A 22,540-nucleotide genomic window follows, 5' to 3' on the forward strand; every position below is an offset into this window, starting at 1 on the left:
GCAATGAGCCGATATCACGCCGCTGCACTCCAGCCTGGGTGACAAGGCAAGATCCTATCTAGAAAAAAAAAAAAAAAAGAATACTTGGAGAGTGTCCATTTGGTGCCTGGCACAGAGTAGGTACCAATTAATGACAGTGATCATTATTACTGCTCCTTTGTAAGGGACAAAGGAAGCTAATGAGGCTTTCTCATTTCTTGGATAGTCCATTGCTCAAGTGTTTACTATAATTCTAAGCTCAGTAAGCAACCTCATGATTCTAATGCCATTCTCTGTCTGACCCGATCATCAGGACTAGGTACCCTGAACAATAAACATCAGTATTCCTTTTCCCATGAAAAGACACCAACAAATTGGTTTTTTGTTATAAGTATGAATCTCCTATGTAGGTCAATGCCATTCAGTTCATTAAACTTTTACTGATTCTTGGTGAACTGAAAAAACTGACTAGACATTGAAGAATGAGGACTGCAGCAGAGGTCTGACTCTCAAGAGGCTCTGTCTGAACAGTCAGGCTCCCTCCCAGGCATGCCTCTCTTTTTAATTATATGTGATCACATGAAGGCACTGAGAAATCCCGAAGCATGCTCTGAAACAAAGGAAGCATGGACTAGGTCTGCTCTCACTTGTTCTAAATGTATTTCATTACAAGTCTCTGGGAATTCATCATCCATAGATGGTGTATGTAGAGATACTTCACCACTCGGGAGACCTTTTCAACCAGAATACCCACTCTCTACCACATCGAGTCACGGGGGACTACAATAGTGATTCCAGCTCCAAAGCTCATGACAGCCTGTGACAGAGCCTCTCCATACTTTTCCTCTTGTATCCACAATGTCTTTCTAAAAACTTTCCTCAGCCAGGCACAGTGGCTCATGCCTGTAATCCCAGCATTTTGGGAGGCCAAGGTGGGTAGATCACCTGAGGTCAGGAGTTCAAGACCAGCCTGGCCAACATGGAGAAGCCCCATCTCTACTAAAAATACAAAATAATTAGTTGGGTATGGTAGCGGGCACCAGTAATATCAGCTACTTGGGAGGCTGAGGCAGGAGAATCACTTGAACCTGAGAGGCAGAGGTTGCAGTGAGCCCAGATCATGCCACTGCACTCCAGCCTGGGTGACAGAGCGAGACTCCATCTCAAAGGGAAAAAAAAAAAAGCTTTTTATTCTTTTCCTCCTCACTTCAATAAACTAGTCTAAAAAATAACTCCTTCACCGGTGGCTAGAGATTTGTTAATGTAGCTAAATCCTTGCATTTCTCAAAGACTCAAACCAGACAACAGTATTCGCATATTTCACTGCTTAAAGTCTTTAACTAATACCTCCAGAAACATGTTTATATTCAGAAAACGATTCATCTCTAGGAAGAAGGAAAAACAAGGAGGTTACAAAGGTAACAAACAAAATTTAAAATGTAAAATGTTTGCAAAAGCTTCGATGCCACATAATCCTGTGAGTTTCCTTTACCCTTAATTAGGTCAGCTTTTGATACTTCCACCATTTTTTCAGCATTTTCTTTTTCAATCCTGCTGCCCCAGAATCCCATTCGCAGTTTTAATTGACCTACTTAATTAGGATTTGGAACACTCAGACAGAAGAGTGTGTTGTCTTCATTCTGTTGTGCTCAATAGACCTTATAAATAAATTGAATTTCCAATTCTGTTTGTTAAAAACCAGGCACCTCAGGCAATTCCAAGACCCAAATATTCAGGTTTAATTATGGTCATGAGTGTCCATTCAAATATGGTCTAGGCCAGGCATAGTGGCTCACACGTGTAATCCCAATACTTTGGGAAGGCGAGGCAGACAGACTGCTTGAGCCCAGGAGGTCAAGACCAGCCTGGACAACATTATAAGACCCCCATCTCAGAAAAAAAAAAAAAAATTTAAAATTAGCCAGGTATGACAGCAAGCATCTGTAGTCCCAGCTACTTGGGAAGCTGAGGCAGGACAAAAGGGAATAGCCTTTTGTCCTTCAAAAGGTTATTCTAACTCCAGTGACTCCTCAACACCATCCTATGATGTAATGGAAAGTCTTAAGCCAACATTTGAGCCCAGGAGTTGGAGGATGGAGTGAGCTATGATCATGCCACTGCACTCCAGCCTGGGCAACAGAGTGAGATCCTGTCTCCAAAACAAACAAAAAACAAATATGGTCTAGGTGAAGGAGCACACAGTCAGGAGTCAGTACGCCTTGGTTCTCCACTGGGGTACTGCAATGGTACTAACCACTGCAATCTTGGCACATCCCTAACACTCCTGAGTCTCAGTCTCTCACCTTTACAAAAAAGAAGGTAGACTCTCGGGTTTAGAATGGGTCTCTCTATTCATAAAGACTCTAACTCTTGGCAGGGCATGGTGGCTCACACATGTAATCCCAGCACTTTGGGAGGCTGAGGCAGGTGGATCACTTGAGGTCAGGCGTTCACGACCAGCCTGGCCAACATGGTGAAACCCTGTCTCTTCTAAAAACACAAAAATTAGCCAGGCATGGTGTCACACTCCTATAATCCCAGCTACTCAGGAGGCTTAGGCAGGAGAATCGCCTGTATCTGGGAGGCGGAGGTTTCAGTGAGCTGAGATCATGCCACTGTACTCCAGCCTGGGTGACAGAGTGAGACTCCATCTTAAAAAAAAAAGTACTATAAGTCTCTAAGAATATTTTCTGAGCACCTACCATGTACAAAGCAGTACACTATGTACAGTGGGTGGGAGGAGGAACAAAGATGAATTGATGTTGCTCTATTGTGAACTCTACACTGCACTAGGGAAGAGACGGTCATATAGTACAAGACCAAACACCATAGCTACCTTATTTATCTTCTGTATTCCTCATGATTGGCACTGTGCCTGATATATAGTAGATACTCAATTAAATGACATAAAGGAGATATAAAATGCTCTGTGGGCATTGAGAGAAGAAAGGATTCATCTGATGGAGAGGCATCAGGAATGGTTTGTAGGTGTTATATCTGAGTTGATTTTTTTTTTTTTTTTTTGAGACAGAGTCTTACTCTGTCACCCAGGCTGGAGTACAGTGATGTGATCTCGGCTCACTGAAACTTTCTCCTCCCAGGTTTAAGCGATTCCTGTGCCTCAGCCTACCGAGTAGCTGGGATTACAGGCACACACCACCACACCTGGCAAATTTTTGTATTTTTAGTAGAAGTGGGGTTTCACCATGTTAACTAGGCTGGTCTCGAACTCCTGACCTCAGGTGATCCGCCCGCCCCAGCCTCCCAAAGTGCTGGGATTACAGGTGTGAGCCACCGCAAATGGCCTGAGTTGACTTTTAAAAGGTGGTTTTAACTCCAGTGACTGACTCCTCAACACCATCCTATGATGTGATGGAAAAATCTTAAGCCAACCTTGAAGGTTCTCCAAGCTCTGGTCCCAATATGTCCTTCAATCTTTATCGTTCCCTTACCCAGAACTAGGCTATAGCCAACCACTCTGCTTGCTGTACCTCAGATATTATTCACAATTGTTTTCCTCCATGCCTCCATTCTTGCTGTTCTTCATACTGAAATATCCTCCAATCTCAACGTTATCCAATCCCAATATCCTTCAAGGCCCGCTTCAAATTTCTTACTTTATAAAGAAGGGCTTATGAAGCCTTTTTTTTTTTTTTTTTTTTTTTTTTTTGGAGACAAGGTCTCACTCTGCAGCACAGGCTGGAGTGCAGTGGCACAATCTTAGCTGGGATTACAGACACACACCACCATGCCCAGCTAATTTTTGTATTTTTAGTAGAGACGGGGTTTCACCATGTTGGACAGGCTGGTCTTAATCTCCTGACTTCAGGTGATCCACCTGCCTCGGCCTCCCAAAGTGCTGGGATTACAGGCATGAGCCACAGTGCCTGGCCTATGAAGCCTTTCTTGATCCCTCCAATAGTAGGTGCTCTCTCCTGCCTTTGAAACCCACAAAGACTTGTTGGCTTTTCTCTCACGGTACTCATACCATTTGTCCCTGCATTACAGTTGGGTCATATCTTTTTCTCAAGATAATAATCTTTGACATCAGAAACTATATTATTCATCTATATTGCCAAATAAATGGACGGTATTCAGTAGATTATTCTGACAGGACAAATACAAATACAATCTAGGACATATAACTGAATGAACGATGGTGCAAAGTTAGGAATATTTGTGGCTTATGCCTAAAATGGGGAATATTCCAGTTTGACTTTTGAACATAAGGTTTAGTTGGTAGAATCAGAGGGGTTAAGCTTGGAAGGTAGGTTGGAGTCAGATTACACAGAGCCTTGAGTGCCAAGGTAATAAACAGCACAGATTCGGTTCTCCATGAGAGTCACTGATAGTTTTAGGCACTGGAGAGTAACACAGGATCTGAGGTATGGAAGGTCAAACCAAAAGTCTCCTAGGAACTTGGTTGGAGATAAGTCCATCCTAGACAGAAAAACCAACTCTTAAGTGTGCTGACAAAATTAAGTGCATGACTCTGTAAATCTGTGAGTCCCGGAAAAGTCACCAAGTTAAATACTGTTTTGCAGGCTTCCTGGCAACCAGACATTTACGTTCCCACTTCAGTAAAAGGATACAGACTCACACCAAAGCAGTTATTACTAAATTTCCAAACTGGTGAAAAAGAGAAGATTCTATATGCTTCCAGAAAAGGGAGAGAGAAGCAAAGAAGTACATTATAGACAAAAAATGTGTGTGTGTGTGTGTACACATATATGTACATACATACAGATTGAGTATCCCTTAACAGAAATGCTTAGGACCAGGAGTTTTTCAGATTTTGGATTTTTTAAAATTTGGAACACCTGAATTATACCACTGAGAATCCCAAATATGAAATTCTGAAATCCAAAATATTCCAATAAGCACTTTCTTTGAACATCATATTGGCGCTCAAAAAGTTTTGGATTTGGCGGCATTTCAGATTTCAAATTTTTCAGATTTAGGATGCTCAATCTGTATATATACACATAAATTACAGTGTGTGTATGTATCTAAGTGTATGTATTTATATACATGTATACATGTATGTGTGTGTATATGTATGTACATATGTGCATGTGTATATGTGTATATATGCATATATGCATTATGTAGATGTATATGTGTGTACATATGTATATGCCCACGTGTATGTATGCATAAATGTGTATGTGTGTATATATGTATGTGTGTACATATGTGTATGCATGTGCACATATGTATAAGTATATGTGTATATATGTGTGTATATGTGTATATATGTGTGTATGAACATATATGTATGTATACTGTATTAGTCCATTCTCATACTGCTATAAAGAAATATCCGAGACTGGATAATTTATAAAGGAAAGAGGTTTAATTTACTCACAGTTCTGCATTGCTTGGGAGACCTCAGGAAATTTACAATCATGGCAGAAGGCAAAGGAGAAACAGGCACTTTCTTCACAGGGTGGCAGGATGGAGTGTATGCCAGCAGGGGAAATGCCAGATGCTTATAAAACCATCAGATCTCATGAGACTCACTCACTGTCATGAAAACAGCATGGTGGAACTGCCCCACGATCCAGTTACCCCCACCTGGCCCCGCCCTTGACACGTGGGGATTATGGGGATTACAATTCAAGATCAGCATATATGTGTGTATATATGCATGTATACATGTATATGTGTGTGTATATATGTGTGTGTATGTATGTATATATGTGTATATGTGTATGCATGTGTTTATGTATGTATATGTGTGTACAACTTGTTGTTTTCCCTGGAGCAGCATCACATATTCTTAAATGAATTTCTACTACAGACGGCCGGGTGCAGTTACTCACGCCTATAATCCCAGCACTTTGGGAGGCAGAGGCAAGTGGATCACAAGGTCAGGAGTTTGAGACCAGCCTAGCCAATATGGTGAAACTCTGTCTCTACTAAAAACATAGAAATTAGCCAGGTGTGGTGGTGGGCACCTGTAGTCCCAGCTACTTAGGAGGCTGAGGCAGGAGAATCACTTAAACCCGGGAGGTGGAGGTTGCAGTGAGTCAAGACCACACCACTGCACTCCAGCCTGGGCGACAGAGTGAGACTCCACCTCAAAAAAAAAAAAAAAAAAAAATTATACTACAGATTTCTAACAATAACATAAACAATGCAGAGTAGTGTTATATGTAACTTCCTATCTGTAACTTAGTTTTGAGGTTTATCAAATTTTCATGCTCACAGCTCTAGTTCATTTTCATCATTGCATAGTATTGCATTTATATACTTCATGTATATAAATACATAAAAAGAATTTATATACTTCATGTAATCATTTTTCTGTTATTGGACATTTCAATTACTTTAAAAGCTTTACTTATGATGAACAATGCTATAATGAACAATCCAGGTATATATGTGAGATTTCACGTGGTTATAAATTTAGTAGTGGAATTATTAAGTATGAATTCACATTTACTAGACATTGCCAAACCAGTATCTAAAGTGGTTGTACTACAGTCAACATTTAAAACACTTCAACATTTAAAAACCTTTTTTAAAAGTTTTAAACATTTAAAAACCTTTTTTAACAGTTTTAAACATTTAAAAAACTTTAACACACATGTATATATAATTCCTATATGTCTAAATAACATATATTGTTACACAAACACACACACATATATATCATGATTCCCTCTGAAGTATCAGGGAGGGAAATGGGATCGGTCAGGGAGGGGCCATATTGATTTTCAATTATACATGTAATATTTTATGCCTTAAGCTATGTGATAGGTACATAAATGCTCATTATATTATCTATTTTTGTGTGTGTATGCAATGGAAATCTTTCTAGAAGCTTCTGTTAAAATTTGGGAAATTAAACTCAACATTTAACTTTGCTTCATCTTAACGCACAACTAGAAGATCATAATCCCTTATCCAACCCTTCAGAGATAAACGTGTTAGAGAATTCAGAAGCCACCACGCCCAGCCAGGCTTGTTTCTTTTTTGTATCTGCTAAATGCTCCAGCCTTCCACAGAGCAAATGCAAAGGAAATCAGGGGTGTTAAAGTGTTTTCAAGGGGAGCTCCACCATCACTTTTCAGTGGTAAGCTGTAACTCAGCGTTGGAGTAAGACCACAGCAAACAAAGGGAGAAAGGCGAAAGCCCTGCTTACCATAGAAGAGGAATGCTTTGGTCATGTGATGACGCAGGTAGGTCCGGTTGATGGTGAAGAAACAAGCATCTGCTCCACATTGGCCTAACCTCCCAGTTTCCCCTGTCAGCGGGGACCACCAGAGCATAATGGGGTAGCTGTCCAATTCCCATTTTCTTTTCCTGTGGAAAGTTAATTCTTCTTTCTTAAGAAATGAATTAAGGTGTGTAGGTGCTTCCTCCATTTTTGTATGTCCATCTTGCAAACTAGAACTTTTAAACTCCTTCCTTTCAAACTTCCCCAGCTCAACCATGACCTAAAAGAGAAGACAATTATTACCAGAGTCAAACTGTTTGGTTCTCTTTTGCACATCTCTCATTTATCTTGATGATTTAGCCCCTGACTCGTTTTCAATTGCTGCTGTAACAAATTACCACAAACAGTAATTTAAAACACCACAAATTAAAGCTAGGTGCTCTGGCTTACACTTGTAATCTCAGCACATCGGAGTGGGGCAAGGTGGGAGGATCACTTGAGGCCAGGAGATTGAGACCAGCCTGGCCAACATGGTGAAACTCCGACTCTACTAAAAACTACAAAAAAAAAAAACTAGCCGGGCGAGGTGGGGGGGTGCCTGTAGTCCCAGCTACTCGGGAGGCTGAGGCAGGAGAATGGCGTAAACCCGGGAGACAGAGCTTGCAGTGAGCTGAGATCAGGCCACTGCACTCCAGCCTGGGTGACACAGCGAGACTCCGTCTCAAAAAAAAAAAAAAAAAAAGTACAAAAATCAGTCAGGCGTGGTGGCGGCACACGCCTGTAATCCCAGCTACCCAGGAGGCTGAGTCAGGAGAATCGAATCACTTGAACTTGGGAGGCAGAGGTTGCAGTAAGCCAAAATCACGCCACTGCACTCAAGCCTCGGCAACAGAGCAAAGCTCCATGTCAAAAAAAAGAAAAAAAAAATCGGCCGGGCATGGTGATGCATGCCTGTAGTCCCAGATACTCAGGAGGCTGAGGCAGGAGGATTGCTTGAGCCCAGAAGTTAGAGGTTGTAGTGAACTATGATTGCACCATTGCACTCCAGCCTGGGCAACAGAGCAAGACCTTGTCTCAAAAACCAATCAATCAATCAATCACAAATTTGTTACTGCACAGTTCTGAAGTCAGAAGTCTGCAATGGGTCTCACTGGGCTGAGACCCAGGGGTCAGCAGGGCTGCATTCCTCCCTGAAGACTCTAGGACAGAAGTCTCTTTCTTGCTTTTCTTTTAGAGCCAGCACCATTCTTGACTCATGGCCTCCTTCCTCCTCTTCAAAGCCAGCAACACTACATCTCTCTGACTCTTCTAATGTCACCTCTTCTCTCTGACCATGTCACGGAAGGCTCTCCATCTTTAAGAACTCATGTGATTACATGGGGCCCACATGAATAATTTGGAATAATCCCCCCACCTCAAAGTGGGTCACATTGATCCCATCTGCAAAGTCCCTTTTGCCACCTAAAGTAACATATTCACAGGTTTCAGGGATCAGGGAGTGGACACAGCCTCCAAATATCAACCAACAAGAATGGCCAACGATTCTACTAAACACTTACAACAAATACATTTCCCCTCATTTTCAAAAGTCTATAGGATATCCAGAAATAGTTTTGCCTCTTTTTTTTTTTTTTTTTTTTTCCGAGACGGAATCTCGCACTGACACCTGGGCTGGAGTGCAGCGGCACGATCTCAGCTCATTGCAACCTCTGCCTCCCAGGTTCAAGCGATTCTCCTGCCTCAGCCTCCCAAGTAGCTGGGATTACAGGTGCCAGCCATCACACCCGGGTAACTTTTTGTATTTTTAGTAGAGACGGGTTTTCACTATGTTGGCCAGGCTGGCCTCAACCTCCTGATCTCGTGATCTGCCTGCCTCAGCCTCCCAAAGTGCTAGGATTACAGGCTTGAGCCACCGCGCCCGGCCAGTTTTGCCTCTTAATGAAACCTATGACAGGATAATTACCTGACTACTACTAAAGAATGTACTCTAGGGAAAATGAGTTATAAATTACCAACCGGTTTCTTTCTTATTACAATTAAAGTAGTAATAACATGGGTTTTATGTTTCTAGTAATACTCACTAGAGCATTGAGATGGTGAAATAATACCTAATGTCAAAATTCCCTAGAGTCTATTCCACTCACTCCCACTTACAACCACATTTTAAAATTTATTCCAGTATAGTCTAAGTCTGGGTCACTGGACAGCTTGGACATCAGTAACAGTCATCTGGAGGGCAGGGTGAGTGTAGCAGAAACTCCAGAAGTGCTGCCTTTTCATCAAATTTTAAGATTTGGTATTGTGCTGAGCACAGTGGCTTGCACCTAGAGCCCCAGTTACTCAGGAGGCTGAGACCAGAGGATCGCTTGAGTCCAGGAGTTCAAGGCTGCAGTGCGGTATGATTGCACCACTGTACTGCAGCCTGAGCAACAAAGGGAGGCTCCATCCCGGAAAAAAAACAAGATTTGCTATTAATATGATCATTGATATGGCACTAATTATAGAAATATACTGGAGAAAGCGTTGATCTGCTCCATATGTAACTGAAAGTTTAGCAGTCAGACCATGAAACAAATAAAGCAGTTAAAGCAGTTAAAGTAAGGCACATTTACATTTCTGTGTGTTAACTGCTCCACCAGTCAGCCACAGAGGCCACTCCCTGTGCAGCCCTCGGTCCTGCTTTTAGCAGCCAAGAGTGGTACCTCTTTTATGTGCTCGCTGCTCCTGGTGTTAGATAAAGGCCACTCATCATCGATGCATTGCATGGAGTCTGAAACTCCCTGGGGAGGGCCCGTGACTTTCATTAGATTCTCAAAGGTATCCAAGGCCAAAAAAAAAAAAAAAAAAAAAAAACACTGAGTGAAAGCCAAGTAGCACTCCAGAAGGAGTAAGAAATTATATTGGCTTTAAAAAGTCATGGATCACCTGAGATGCCAAAGTCAACACTAGAACAGCAGAGCCATCACTGAAAACTAAAGTCTGCCTGTTGCCAATAGCTCTCTCAGCATTTTTATGATGGAACAATATGGCTCTCCCCAGTAGTTTGATCCACGGGAGATGACTTGTAGCCACAAACTATCTTTTCATCTGACGTTCTTCCCCTGAAAATGTACAACCAGTCACTTAAAAGAAAGGCTTTTAGAAAGCCATAGGCTTTCTAAAGGTAAAATTTATTCCACATTTCAAATCAATATCTACTATGTGAGTTATAAGTTCATTTCCAAATAATAGAGATGCTTTTAAGGAGAGATTCTTCTTCTGCCAAACAACCTTTTTTTTTTTTTTTTTTGGTTTGAGACAGAGTCCCTCTCTTTCTGTCGCCAGGCTAGAGTACAATGGCGCAATCTCAGCCTACTGCAGCCTCCTCTTCCTGGGTTCAAGTGATTCTCCTGCCTCAGCCTCCCGAGTAGCTGGGATTACAAATGCGAGCCACCACACCCTGCTAACTTTTTTGTATTTTTAGTAGAGACAGGGTTTCATCATGTTGGCCCAAACAGCTTTTTAAAAGACATTACCTTTGGATATCACTACCTGATTGTAGGAAATATGGCAGAATAAAGGAATGCATGAAATAAAACCATAATCAGCCAATCCCACACTCCAGAAAAGTCAAAAGGACAAATGACCCAGTTTTAACAAGTCCATGACATGGAATAAAAGGTGGGGCAGAAAAGCCTTTTTTTTTTGAGACAGAGTCTTGCTCTGTCACCAGGCTGGAGTGCAGTGGCATGATCTCGGCTCACTGCAACCTCCACCTCCCAGGTTCAAGCAATTCTCCTGTCTCAGCCTCCCGAGTAGCTGGGACTACAGGCATGCACCACCACGCCCAGCTAATTTTTTTGTATTTTTAGTAGAGACAGGGTTTTATCATGTTGGCCAGGATGGTCTCAATCTCTTGACCTCATGATCCACCCACCTTGGCCTCCCAAAGTGCTGAGATTTCAGGTGTGAGCCACCATGACTGGCCAAACCTTTCAATAGTGAAAAAAACAAAAACATAAAACTTGAGACTCACCAACCCAATGCAATGTATAGGTTTGTTTATTCCAAATTCAAACCAACTCGGGCCAGACGTGGTGGCTCACACCTGTACTCCCAGCATTTTGGGAGGCCCGGGTGGATGGATCACCTGAGGTCAGGAGTTCGAGACCAGCCTGGCCAATATAGTGAAACCTCATCTCTTCTAAAAAATACAAAAAATTAGCTGGGCATGGTGGGATGTCCCATCTCTCCTAAAAATAAAAAACTGAGCTGGGCGTGGTGGTGCACACCTGTAATTTCAGCTACTTGGGAGGATGAGGCAGGAGGATCATTTGAACCTAGGAGGTGGAGGTTGCAGTGAGCCAAGAACGTGCCACTGTACTCCAGCCTGGGCAACAGAGCAAGACTGTGTCTCAAAAAGAAACCCAACTCATTATGAAAATTCTTTTTTTTTTTTTTGAGACAACTGGGAAAATTTAACATGGCCTATCATACAGAGAATATTCAGTAACTGTTAATTTCGTTGGGTGTGATAGTAGCAATATGGTTACATTAAATTTTTCAATGTTCCTAGCTGCAAAGTGAGAGAATCATATTAACATATATCCAGGTGAAATGCTATTATGTCCTGGATTTGCTTTAAAATACTCCAATATATATTGCTAAACTATTTATGCAACTAAAAAGTAAAATTAAAAAATAAATATACATATATACCCAAAGAATTTACAGACAGTTTATACAAAATATAGTTAAATGTGAATGGAAAACAATGTCTAAGTTTTCCTCCAGAGAACTATGTTTTAGCTTAAGTGTAGCTAACTATAAAATTTTGATGTTTATATTAATATTAATTAAATAATTTATGTTATAGAATCTTCTATAGGCTAAACTGTATACCCCAAAAAAATTCATATGTTGAAGTCCTTACTCCCAGTACCTTCTAATGTGACAATATTTGGAGACAGGGTCTTCAAAGAGGTAACTGAGTTAAAACAGGTGGGCCCTAATCCAGTATGACTGGTGTCCTTACAAAAAGGGGAAAATTTGACACACACAATTACAGAGAGAACGCAATGTAAAGACACAGGGAGAAAACAGCCATCTATAAGCCAAGGAGAGAGGCCTCAGAAGACAGAATCCGCTGACACCTTGATCTTGGACTTCCCAGTCTCTGAAACTGTAAACAAAAAACTAATTTTGGTTGTGGAAGCAAGTCACTCCATCTGCAGTATTTTGTTACAGCAGCGATAGCAAACTAACATAGGATCCATAACATGACTTTTTTCTATTTATCCTATCTTTACCCTACTTATGCGGCAAAGTATTTCATTTGCCTAAAAACAGGAATGGAGGCCATGTGCGGTATGGCTCACGCCTGTAATCCCAACACTTTGAGAGGCCAAGGCAGGTGACTCACTTGAGGTCAGGACTTCGAGACCAGCCTGGCCAACACGGTAAAACCCTGTCTCTACTAAAAATACAAAAAATTAGCCAGAAGTGATGGCAGGCACCCGTAATCCTAGTTACTCAGGAGGCTGAGGCAGAAGAATCGCTTGAACCCAGGAGGCGGAGGTTGCAGTGAGCCGAGATAATGCCATTGCACTCCAGCATAGGCAACAAAAGCAAAACTCTATCTCAAAAAAAAAAGTCCTGTGGAAGCCAGGCACAGTGGCTCACACTTGCAATCTCAGTGCTTTGAGAAGCCAGGTAGGTGGATCGCTTGAGCTCAGGAGTTCAAGACCAGCCTGAGCAACATGGTGAAACCCCATCTCCACAAAAAAATAGAAAACTTAGCCATGAGTAGTAGTACACACCTATAGTCTCAGCTACTCAGCAGGCTGCGTTGGGAGGATTGCTTGAGCCTGGGAGGTGGAGGTTGCACTGAGCCGAGATCATACCACTGCACTCCGGCCTGGGTGACAGAGTGAAACCCTGTCTCAAAAGAAAAAAAAGTTCTGTGGATTTTGAAATGGACGGCTCGGCTGGCACATGAATGGGTGCAAAATCTATCTGAGCTGATATCTATACTTTTACTGTCACTGCCCAATTTTTATTTCAATTTGAAATCAGTGAAGGGGCTGGGAATGGTGGCTTACACCTGTAATCCCAGCATTTTGTGAGGCCAAGGTGTGCAAATTGCTTGAGCCCAGCAGTTCAAGACCAGCCTGGTCAATGTGGTGAAACCCCGTCTCTACAAAAAAATACCAAAATTAGGCCAGGTGTGGTGGCTCACGCCTATAATCCCAGCACTTTCGGAGGCCAGGGCAGGCGGATCACATGAGGTCAGGAGTTCAAGACCAGCCTGGCCAACATGGTGAAACCTCATTTCTACTAAAAATGCAAAATTAGCTAAGTGGCAGGAGCCTGTAATCCCAGCTACCTGGGAGGCTGAGGCAGGAAATTGCTTGACCTGGGAGGCAGAGGTAGTAGTTAGCCAAGATCACGCCACTGCACTCCAGCCTGGGCGACAGAGTGAGACTCCATCGCAAAAAAATAAATTTATGAAAAAAAATAAAAATCAGCCAGGCACCGTGGCACAAGCCTGTGGTCCCAGCTACTGAAGATGCTGAGGTGGGAGGATTGCCTGAGCCCAGGCAGGTTGATGCTGCAGTGAGCCGAGACTGTGCCACTGCTCTCCAGCCTGGGTGACAAAATGAGATCCTGTCTCAAAAAATAATAAATAAATAAATAAAGGAATAAACAGAAATCAGTGAATGAAGTTCAGAATAACTGACTAAGGGATACAGGTAGGAGAACTAAGCACACATTTCAGTTCATTCATCCATATACAGTCCTTGGTCTAGAAGCACATGTCAAGATTTACTTATAATATAGATGTCTGTGTTCTACACTTACTACAAGATACAGACTATCTTGTTCTCAGAATAGTCCTTGCTTCTCCAAGAACGCAGTCTTTCGGGCCGGGCGCGGTGGCTCAAGCCTATAATCCCAGCACTTTGGGAGGCTGAGACGGGCGGATCACGAGGTCAGGAGATCGAGTCCATCCTGGCTAACACGGTGAAACCCCGTCTCTACTAAAAAATACAAAAAAATAGCCGGGCAAGGTGGTGGGCGCCTGTAGTCCCAGCTACTCGGGAGGCTGAGGCAGGAGAATGGCGTGAACCAGGGAGGCGGAGCTTGCAGTGAGCTGAGATCCGGCCACTGCACTCCAGCCCGGGCGACAGAGCGAGACTCCGTCTCAAAAAAAAATAAAAAATAAAAAAAGAACGCAGTCTTTCAAAAGTGATAACAATAGGAGACTCTGAGGAAGGCATCCAATTTTGACCCAGGAAGACAGACTGAGCTTTACTTTCTGTTTGTCTACAACCAGGAGCCTATGATAATCTCAAACTCACCTTCTATCTCAGTGACTTTTCTTCTGACTAACACGTCCATTCACTAAACCTGTTTCACCTGTTTAAAAAAGGGGGTCAGGGGGTGAACTTGAAGGGTCTCCCTGCCAGAGGTCTTTTACTGGGAGGAAAACTGGGAGGTGTTTTCCTCCCAGTAGAAAACCTCTGATCCTGGCCGAGCACAGTGGCTCACTCCTGTAATCCTAGCACTTTGGGAGGCCAAGGCAGGCAGATCACTTGAGATCCGGAGTTCGAGACCAGCACGGCCAACATGTTGAAACCGCATCTCTATTAACAATACAAAAAATTTAGCTGGGCATGGTAGTGGGCACCTGTAATCCCAACTACTCAGGAGGTTGAGGCACGAGAATTGCTTGAACCCGGGAGGCAGAGGGTACAGTGAGCAGAGACCGCGCCACTGCACTCCAGCTTGGGCAACAGAGTGGAACTGTGTCGAAAGAAAAGGAAGGAAGGCAGGAAGGAAGGAAGGAAGGAAGGAGGGAGGGAGGGAGGGAGGGAGGGAGGAGGGGAAGGGGAAAAGGGGGAGGGGGGAGGGGGGAGGGGGGAGGGGAAGGGGAAAAGGGGGAGGGGGAGGGGGGAGGGGGGAGGGGAAGGGAAAGGAAGGAAGGAAGGAGAAAGAGAAAGAGAAAGAGAGAGAAAGAGAGAGAAAGAATGAGAGAAAGAAAGAGAGAAAGAGAGAAAGAAAGAGAGAAAGAGAGAAAGAAAGAGAAAGAAAGAGAGAAAGAAAGAGAGAAAGAAAGAAAGAAAGAAAGAAAGAAAGAAAGAAAGAAAGAAAGAAAGAAAGACCCCTGATCCTGAACACCCCTGATTAACAAAAAGTGAAATACTTGAAGTTTTGAGAAAATAGGGGGTAGGGGGACATGGCAAAGGCCCTGCTATCAACACTACACAACCCACATTCTTGGTACCTGGAGTGTGACAAGCAGAAAGACGGTGGCTGTGATGCACAGGCAAGATGCCAAAAGCTTCCTCCTCTGAATCCGCACCATGCTGCCCTGCCCTAGCTGACTGACAGAGGGCTAACCTGGTTACCAGGTGTTCTCTCGTCAGCCCAGAGCCCGAGACAACTTCACATGGAAGAACTATCTGGGCGCCAATTTCCTGCACTGCCATTCCTGCTGGGACCTGGTCTCCATGAAGGACTGAGATCCGAGGTTGCGAGAGGGCCTGGCTTGGCATCAAGAGGAAGCAGCATGCAGTCTTCTTAGGCTATCACCAGAGCAGCTGGAGATTTATCCAAATAAGAAGGCATCAAAAAATTCTGCAACAAAAGATCATCTATTAGCCATAGTGCACATTTAATAAATGTAGTCTTGCAGGCGAGTGATCATGAAAAAACATAGAACGTTTTAAACTAAAAGGAAGCACTGAGATCATGTAGTCCTAGTACATCACCCATAAGTAAGGAAATCAAGGCTGGGCATGATGGCTCACTCCTGTAATCCCAGCACTTTGGGAGGCCAGAGCGGGTGGATCATTTGAGGTCAGGAGTTTGAGACCAGTCTGGCCAACATGGCAAAATCCCGTCTCTACTAAGAATACCAAAATTAGTCAGGTGTGGTGGCACACACCTGTAGTCACAGCTACTCAGGAGGCTGCGGCAGGAGAGTCACTTGAACCTGGGAGGTGGAGGTTGCAGTGAGTAGCCTGGGCAACAGAGAAAGGAAAAGAAGGGAAAGGAAGGGAAAGGAAGGGGAGGGAAAGGGAGGGGAGGGGAGTGGGGGAGGGGAGGGGAGGGGAACCAGAGAGGTGAATTGACTTACTCATGGCCACCCAGCCCATCAGAGGAGAGTGACAAATCTACAACCAGATCCCAAATCTACAACCAGATCCCAAATCCAAAATTCTGCTTCCACTTAATGCTCTCTGCCATCAGAAGACTGAATTCCAAGACTGTTACATGAAGTCACTCCCTTCTATCTAAGTTTCAAAGGAGTTTAGAAATGGAATAAAAATTACCAGGACTATCCACCCACTCCCATAAAATTTAGGAAGAAAATAAAAGATTCAGGCTTTAATCAAAAATGGATAATGATCATGTGGCCCCAATGCCCACGAAGGAAACCAACTTTTGCCACAGCATAAGCAATTCTGAATATGATTTGTCTTTTACAGCAAGTGAATAAAGCAGTGGGCTGTTGGAGCAATATTATTCTTTGGAAGTTTTCAAATAAAATTTTCATCTATCTGAAATAAATGATCTTTTCAAAAAAGTTGTAAAAATGAACTAAATGAGGGCCAGGTACAGTGGCTCATACCTTTAATCACAGCACTTTGGGAGGCCAAGGCAGGAGGATGGCTTGTGCCCAGGAGTTTGAGACCAGCCTGGGCAACATAGTGAGACCCTGTCTGCATAGAAAATTTTACAAATTAGCTGGGCATGGGGGTGTGCACCTATAGTCCCAGCTCCTCAGGAGGCTGAAGCAGGAGGACTGCTTGAGCCCAGGAGGTCAAGGCTGCAGTAAGCCATGACTGCACCACTGCACTCTAGTGTAGGCAACAGAACAAGACTCTATCTCAAAAAAAAAAAAAAAGGTAAAAAAAAAGATTGAAAAAAATGCCCCCATAGAATGCCCTTTATCCCTATGATATTCTATGAACTTCAATGTCCTGGGCAAATGGCACTGTGTAGTTCAGAATGGAGGAAGGGTCAACTTTCCAGAGGAAGGGCAATGTTGCTGCACAGTAATTCACAGATGTGAATCTAAGTCAGACCTACATCATGCCCCTGGCATACAGAGTTAAAGATATAATCAGATATAATTAGACCTATAAAGATAATATAGAACCCTGGTTAAAAACTTTAGTCTTAAAGGTGTGCTCCCAGCCAGGCGCAGTGGTTCACACCTGTAATCCCAGCACTTGGGGAAACCGAAGCGGGTGGATCACTTAAGGTGAGGAGTTCGAGACCAGCCTGGTCAAGATGGTGAAACCCCATCTCTACAAAAAATACAAAAATTAGCTGGGCGCAGTGGCAGGTGCCTGTAATCCCAGCTACTCAGGAGGCTGAGGCCAGAGAATCACTTGAACCCAGGAGGCAGAGATTGCAGTGAGCCAAGATCGTGCCACTGCACTCCAGCCTGGGTGACAGAGCCAGACTCCATCTCAAAAAAAAAAAAAGGCGGGTTCCCCTCTCATGAGTCTACCTTGATTTACTTTTTTCTGAGACAGGGTCTTGCTCTGTCACTCAGGCTAAAGTGCAGTACTGTGATCATGGCTCACTGTAGCCTCCAACTCCCAGACTCAAGCAATCCTCCCACCTCAGCCTCCCGAGTAGCTGGGACTAATGGCATGTGCCACAATACCCAGCTGATTTTTGTTTGTTTGTTTGTAGAGACGAGGTCTCACCATGTTGCCCAAGCTGGTCTTGGACTCCTGGGCTCAAGTGATACTCCTGCCTTGGCCTCCCAAAGTGCTGGGATTACAGGTGTGAGCCATCTTGACCGGCCTTACTTTTAAATCCAGGATATTTTTTTTTTCCTTCAACCACAAAATAACACTGGGACTCAGAAATCACCAAAAGTGCATTTTTCTTCTTTCATCCATGAAATTCCCAAAACCCAGTGACTAAGAGAAGGTCTCAAGTCAGCCTTCCAGGATTCAAATCCCAATTCCTCAGCTGGCTTAACCTAACCTCTCCATAACTCACTTTCCAAAAGTAGATCCTCATGAGGCCTAATCAGAGTTGTGAGAATTTTATGAGCTATGATTGGTAAAACACTTATTTCAGACTCTGACACATACTAAATACCCAATAAATGTTTGTTATCCTTACATTTAAATATTATTTTAATTTATTATCCCTTTAGGTGGAAAATGAAGCATATAAAATAGATTGCTACCCCATCAACTGGAACTTTAAAAGGAAAAATGCTCACTTTGCCAAAGAAAAGGAAATCACTAGTATCTGCTGAGTAACCTATCATGGGCAAGGCCTTTCCTAAGTACTTAGCACACAGGCAGGCGCTCATTCAATCCTCCCAACAACTCCATTCTCATTTTCAAATATAAGAAAACTGAATCTGAATGAAGTAAAGTAACTTGCCCAAGACTCTAACTTTGACAAGTATTACAATCTGAAGTGCACACGTTCTTTTATATTTTTTAGCATTAATATCATAAAATTCCTTGGCTGTGCACAGTGGCTCATGCAGGTAATCCCAAAACCTTGGGAGGCCAAGGCAGGAGGACCAGCCTAGGCAACACAGTGAGACCCCATCTCTACAAAAAATAAATTAACCAGGTGGTGGGTGTCTATAGTCCTCGCTACTTGGGAGGCTGAAGCAGGAGGATTGCTTCAGCCCAGGAGATTGAAGCTGCAGTGAGCCGTGATTGTGCCACTGCACTTAGCTTGGGTGACAGAGCCAAGCCTGGTCTCAAAAATACAAAATAATTTAAAAAAAAGAAATACTGGCCGGGCGCGGTGGCTCAAGCCTGTAATCCCAGCACTTTGGGAGGCCGAGACGGGCGGATCATGAGGTCAGGAGATCGAGACCATCCTGGCTAACACGGTGAAACCCCGTCTCTACTAAAAATACAAGAAAATTAGCCGGGCGAGGTGGCGGCGCCTGTAGTCCCAGCTACTCGGGAGGCTGAGGCAGGAGAATGGCATGAACCCGGGGGAGCGGAGCTTGCAGTGAGCCGAGATCGCGCCACTGCACTCCAGCCTGGGGGCACAGAGCAAGACTCCGCGTCAAAAAAAAAAAAAAAAAAAAAAAAAAGAAATACTATAAAATTACCACCAGACAATACCAATCCTCACAGGTTACCTGCCACAGAAAACCACAGAAAACATATGTAGTACAGTTGTCAGCTGCTATATCAGAGAAAAAAGGAATAAAAATCTCTAAGAACCTGTAAAGTACCTTTGCTCCTACTTAGTAGATGCTTGTAGCTATTAACTACATACAGTATGGAGCTAGCACTTTGGGACCCAATCCTGGTTCTATTACTTATTATAAATTTAGACAAGTTACTGAATCTTTCTAAGTCTCAGCTTCTTCATAGTAAATAATAAATGTTAACTATCACTATTTCTTTCCCTTGCATAACAGAAAGATTACCAAATTTTCATTTAATGTGCAGAAGCAATTTACTATAGTTATCATTAATGTAACCCAGATTATGTAGTAAAATGATATCACCTACTTAAATGGGAATAAAGCTATAATGTTTTCAAAAAATGTTTAGCTATATCACTCTACTCAATCTTATTTATAACCACTTGGAAAAGTAGGCAAGGTAGGTATTATTATTCCCATTTCCCACGGAAGCTAAGCCTCCTCAAGTTTAAGTGATTTCCCCAAGGTCATATATATATATACACACACACACACACACACACACACACATATATACACATATATAGAGAGAGTTGTTGTTCTTGTTGTTTTCGTTGTTGTTCTGAGACAGGGTCTCGCTCTGTTGCCCAGGCTGGAGTACAGTGGTGCGATCTTGGCTCACTGCAACCTCCGCCTCCTGGGTTCAAGCGATTCTCCTGCCTCATCCTCCTGAGTAGCTGGGACTACAGGTGCATGCCACCACACCCAGATAATTTTTCTATTTGTAGTAGAGACAGGGTTTCACGATGTTGGCCAGGCCGGTCTCGAACTCCTGAATTATCTTGAACACCTCAAATGAGCCACCCGCCTCAGCCTCCCAAAGTGCTGGGATTACAGGTATGAGCCACTGTACCCAGCCACAAGATCATATTTTTTAAAGACAGAAGTGAGACTAGGTATCAGCTCACCCAACTCAAAGATGTGTGGAAAGCAAACAAAAGAAGGAACATAGTGACAGCTTGTGAAAAGTACAAAAAGAATCAGGAATAAAGGAAAACAAAAGATACAATTTGAGGACAGAGTTTGGGATATTTTTATAGCTACTGTACAGCTCAGGTCTATCCTAGGACCTTTTCGGGACCTTCGCATAGCTTTATGAACTATGACAGAAGAATTTAAGATTATGAATTTCCTTATATTTAAAGAATATCAACCTAGGCTATCTTCCCAAAGCCAGAAGTGTAGTAGGTCTCAGGGGCCAATCTATGGTTAAATAACGACCACTAAAGAACAGAGTCCGCCAGGTGCGGTGGCTCTGGGAGGCTAAGGCAGGAAGATCCCTTGAGCTCAGGGGTTCAAGACCAGCCTAGGCAACAAAGCAAGACTCTGTCTCTACAAAAAAAAATTTTTTTATTTAAAAATTAGCTGGGCATGGTTGTGCATGTCTGTGGTCCCAGCTACCTGGGAGGCTAAAGCAGGAGAATCATTTCAGCCCGAGTTCAAGGCTGCACTGAGCCATGATTATGCCACTGCACTCCAGCCTGGGTAGCAGAGTGAGACACTGTCTCAAAAAAAAAAAAAAAAGAAGGAAAGGAAAGGAAAAGGGGAAGAGAAGGGAAAAGGAAAGGGTAGAGAAAAGAAGGGCAGGGAAGGGAAAAGAAGGGCAGGGCAGGGCAGGGCCCAGCCAGGGTAGACAGTAGTATTTTGACTTAGAGCATGCAACAATTATCCAGGCCTGGGGGTACATTTACAACAGTAACAGTCAATCTAATACTGTATATGGCATTAGTTACCCAGGAGCCTGACATCAAGTCAGCGGTCCTCCAACTGGTAGGACAAACAGACTTGCAGAGAGCACTATGAAGGACAGCAGGCTCCAATTCAACAGAGTAGACCAAAAGAGAACAGTAAGGGAGAAAGGGACACTGGAAGCCATGTCAATCAAGACTGGTGATTAGGTCGGGCGTGGTAGCTCACACCTGTAATCCCAGCACTTTGGGAGGCCGCGGTGGGTGGATCACCGGAGGTCGGAGTTCGAGACCAGCCTGACCAATATGGTGAAACCCTGTCTCTACTAAAAATACAAAAATTAGCCAGGCGTGGTGGCAGGCTCCTGTAATCCCAGATACTCGGGAGGCTGAGGCAAGAAGGACCGCTTGAACCCAGGAGGCGGAGGTTGCAGTGAGCTAAGATCACACCACTGCACTCCAGCCTGGGCTACAGAGCGAGTCTCTATCTCAAAAAAAAAAAAAAAAAAAAACACACATACACACACAAATAAGCCAGGCATGGTGGCATGCACCTGTAGTCCCAGCTACTCAGGAGGCTGAGGCAGGAGAATTACTTGAACCCAGGAGGTAGAGGTTGCAGTAAGCCGAGATCACGCCACTGCACTCCAGCCTGGGCGACAGAGCAAGACTCCATTTCAAAAAAAAAAAAAAGACTAGTGATTAATCAAGAAGGTGTGGCCAGAGCACATTTCTATTACAGAACTGAAGGCAATGTCATTCTTAAATTCCAGACACATACTGAAGCACTTAAATTATGAGACTCCAAGACAAAAGCTCTCATTCATCATTGCCTGCAGGATGAATCTGAGTCCTGCAAGAGGGTGCCCTAGAATACTCCTTCCTGGGACAGAACAATATGTATATTCAGACAACCATGGCAGGCACCATCTGAAATGGACTCTCACTCACCAATCCTCTTACCCCTAGAAGCTGAGCTTCTAAAGTGCACTGCATGGCTGGTGTGCACCACCAGGGTTGGCCATCTGCTGCAGAGCAGGGTTTGGAGCTGAGTATGACTACCTCATACTCTTCTGCGTGCTATGCCATCAAAACCAGCAAATTTTCATCCTAAAATAATTCTAAATTTTCAACTGTATTTTGAATTAAGATGGACAGAAGAGAGACTGAATATCTTATAGGTAATTAGCAGCTTGAGGGTGCCAGCTTCAAATTTTGGCCATTCAGGGCCAGTTGAAGGTATAAGAGTCTCAGAAATGGAACCAAGGGATGATTTCTTTCCTGCATGTCTGACTGTAAAATGAAAAGCCAACCTTAGGTGACACTCTGAGCTTTCCGAACCTGGTAGTTTGTGAGGCTGGGTGCGGTGGCTCATGCCTGTAATCCCAGCATTGTGGGAAGCCAAGGTGGATGGATCACCTAAGGTCAGGAGTTTGAGACCAGCCTGGACAACACAGTGAAACCTCATCTCTACTAAAAATACAAAAATCAGCCAGGCGTGGTGCCAGG

General features: G+C 43.4%; 1 protein-coding gene across 4 annotated transcripts in view; it reads right to left on the minus strand.

Annotated features, from left to right (window-relative positions):
• Positions 1-22,540, minus strand: part of FUT10 (fucosyltransferase 10) — a 114,670-nt gene that overhangs the window by 85,804 nt on the left and 6,326 nt on the right. For 3 of the 4 annotated variants that reach the window (XM_015145152.3, XM_077943430.1, XM_077943429.1), the window contains exons 2-3: positions 15,411-15,763; positions 7,130-7,424 (exon numbers count right to left, since the gene is read on the minus strand). In XM_015145152.3, the coding sequence (XP_015000638.1) occupies positions 7,130-7,424; positions 15,411-15,491 (376 nt within the window). In that variant the 5' untranslated portion in view covers positions 15,492-15,763. The remainder of the gene's footprint in view (positions 1-7,129; positions 7,425-15,410; positions 15,764-22,540) is intronic. The other variant, XM_028852562.2, reaches the window with a different exon arrangement.

This window comes from Macaca mulatta, chromosome 8, assembly GCF_049350105.2.
Source record: "Macaca mulatta isolate MMU2019108-1 chromosome 8, T2T-MMU8v2.0, whole genome shotgun sequence".
Classification (NCBI taxonomy): domain Eukaryota; kingdom Metazoa; phylum Chordata; class Mammalia; order Primates; family Cercopithecidae; genus Macaca; species Macaca mulatta.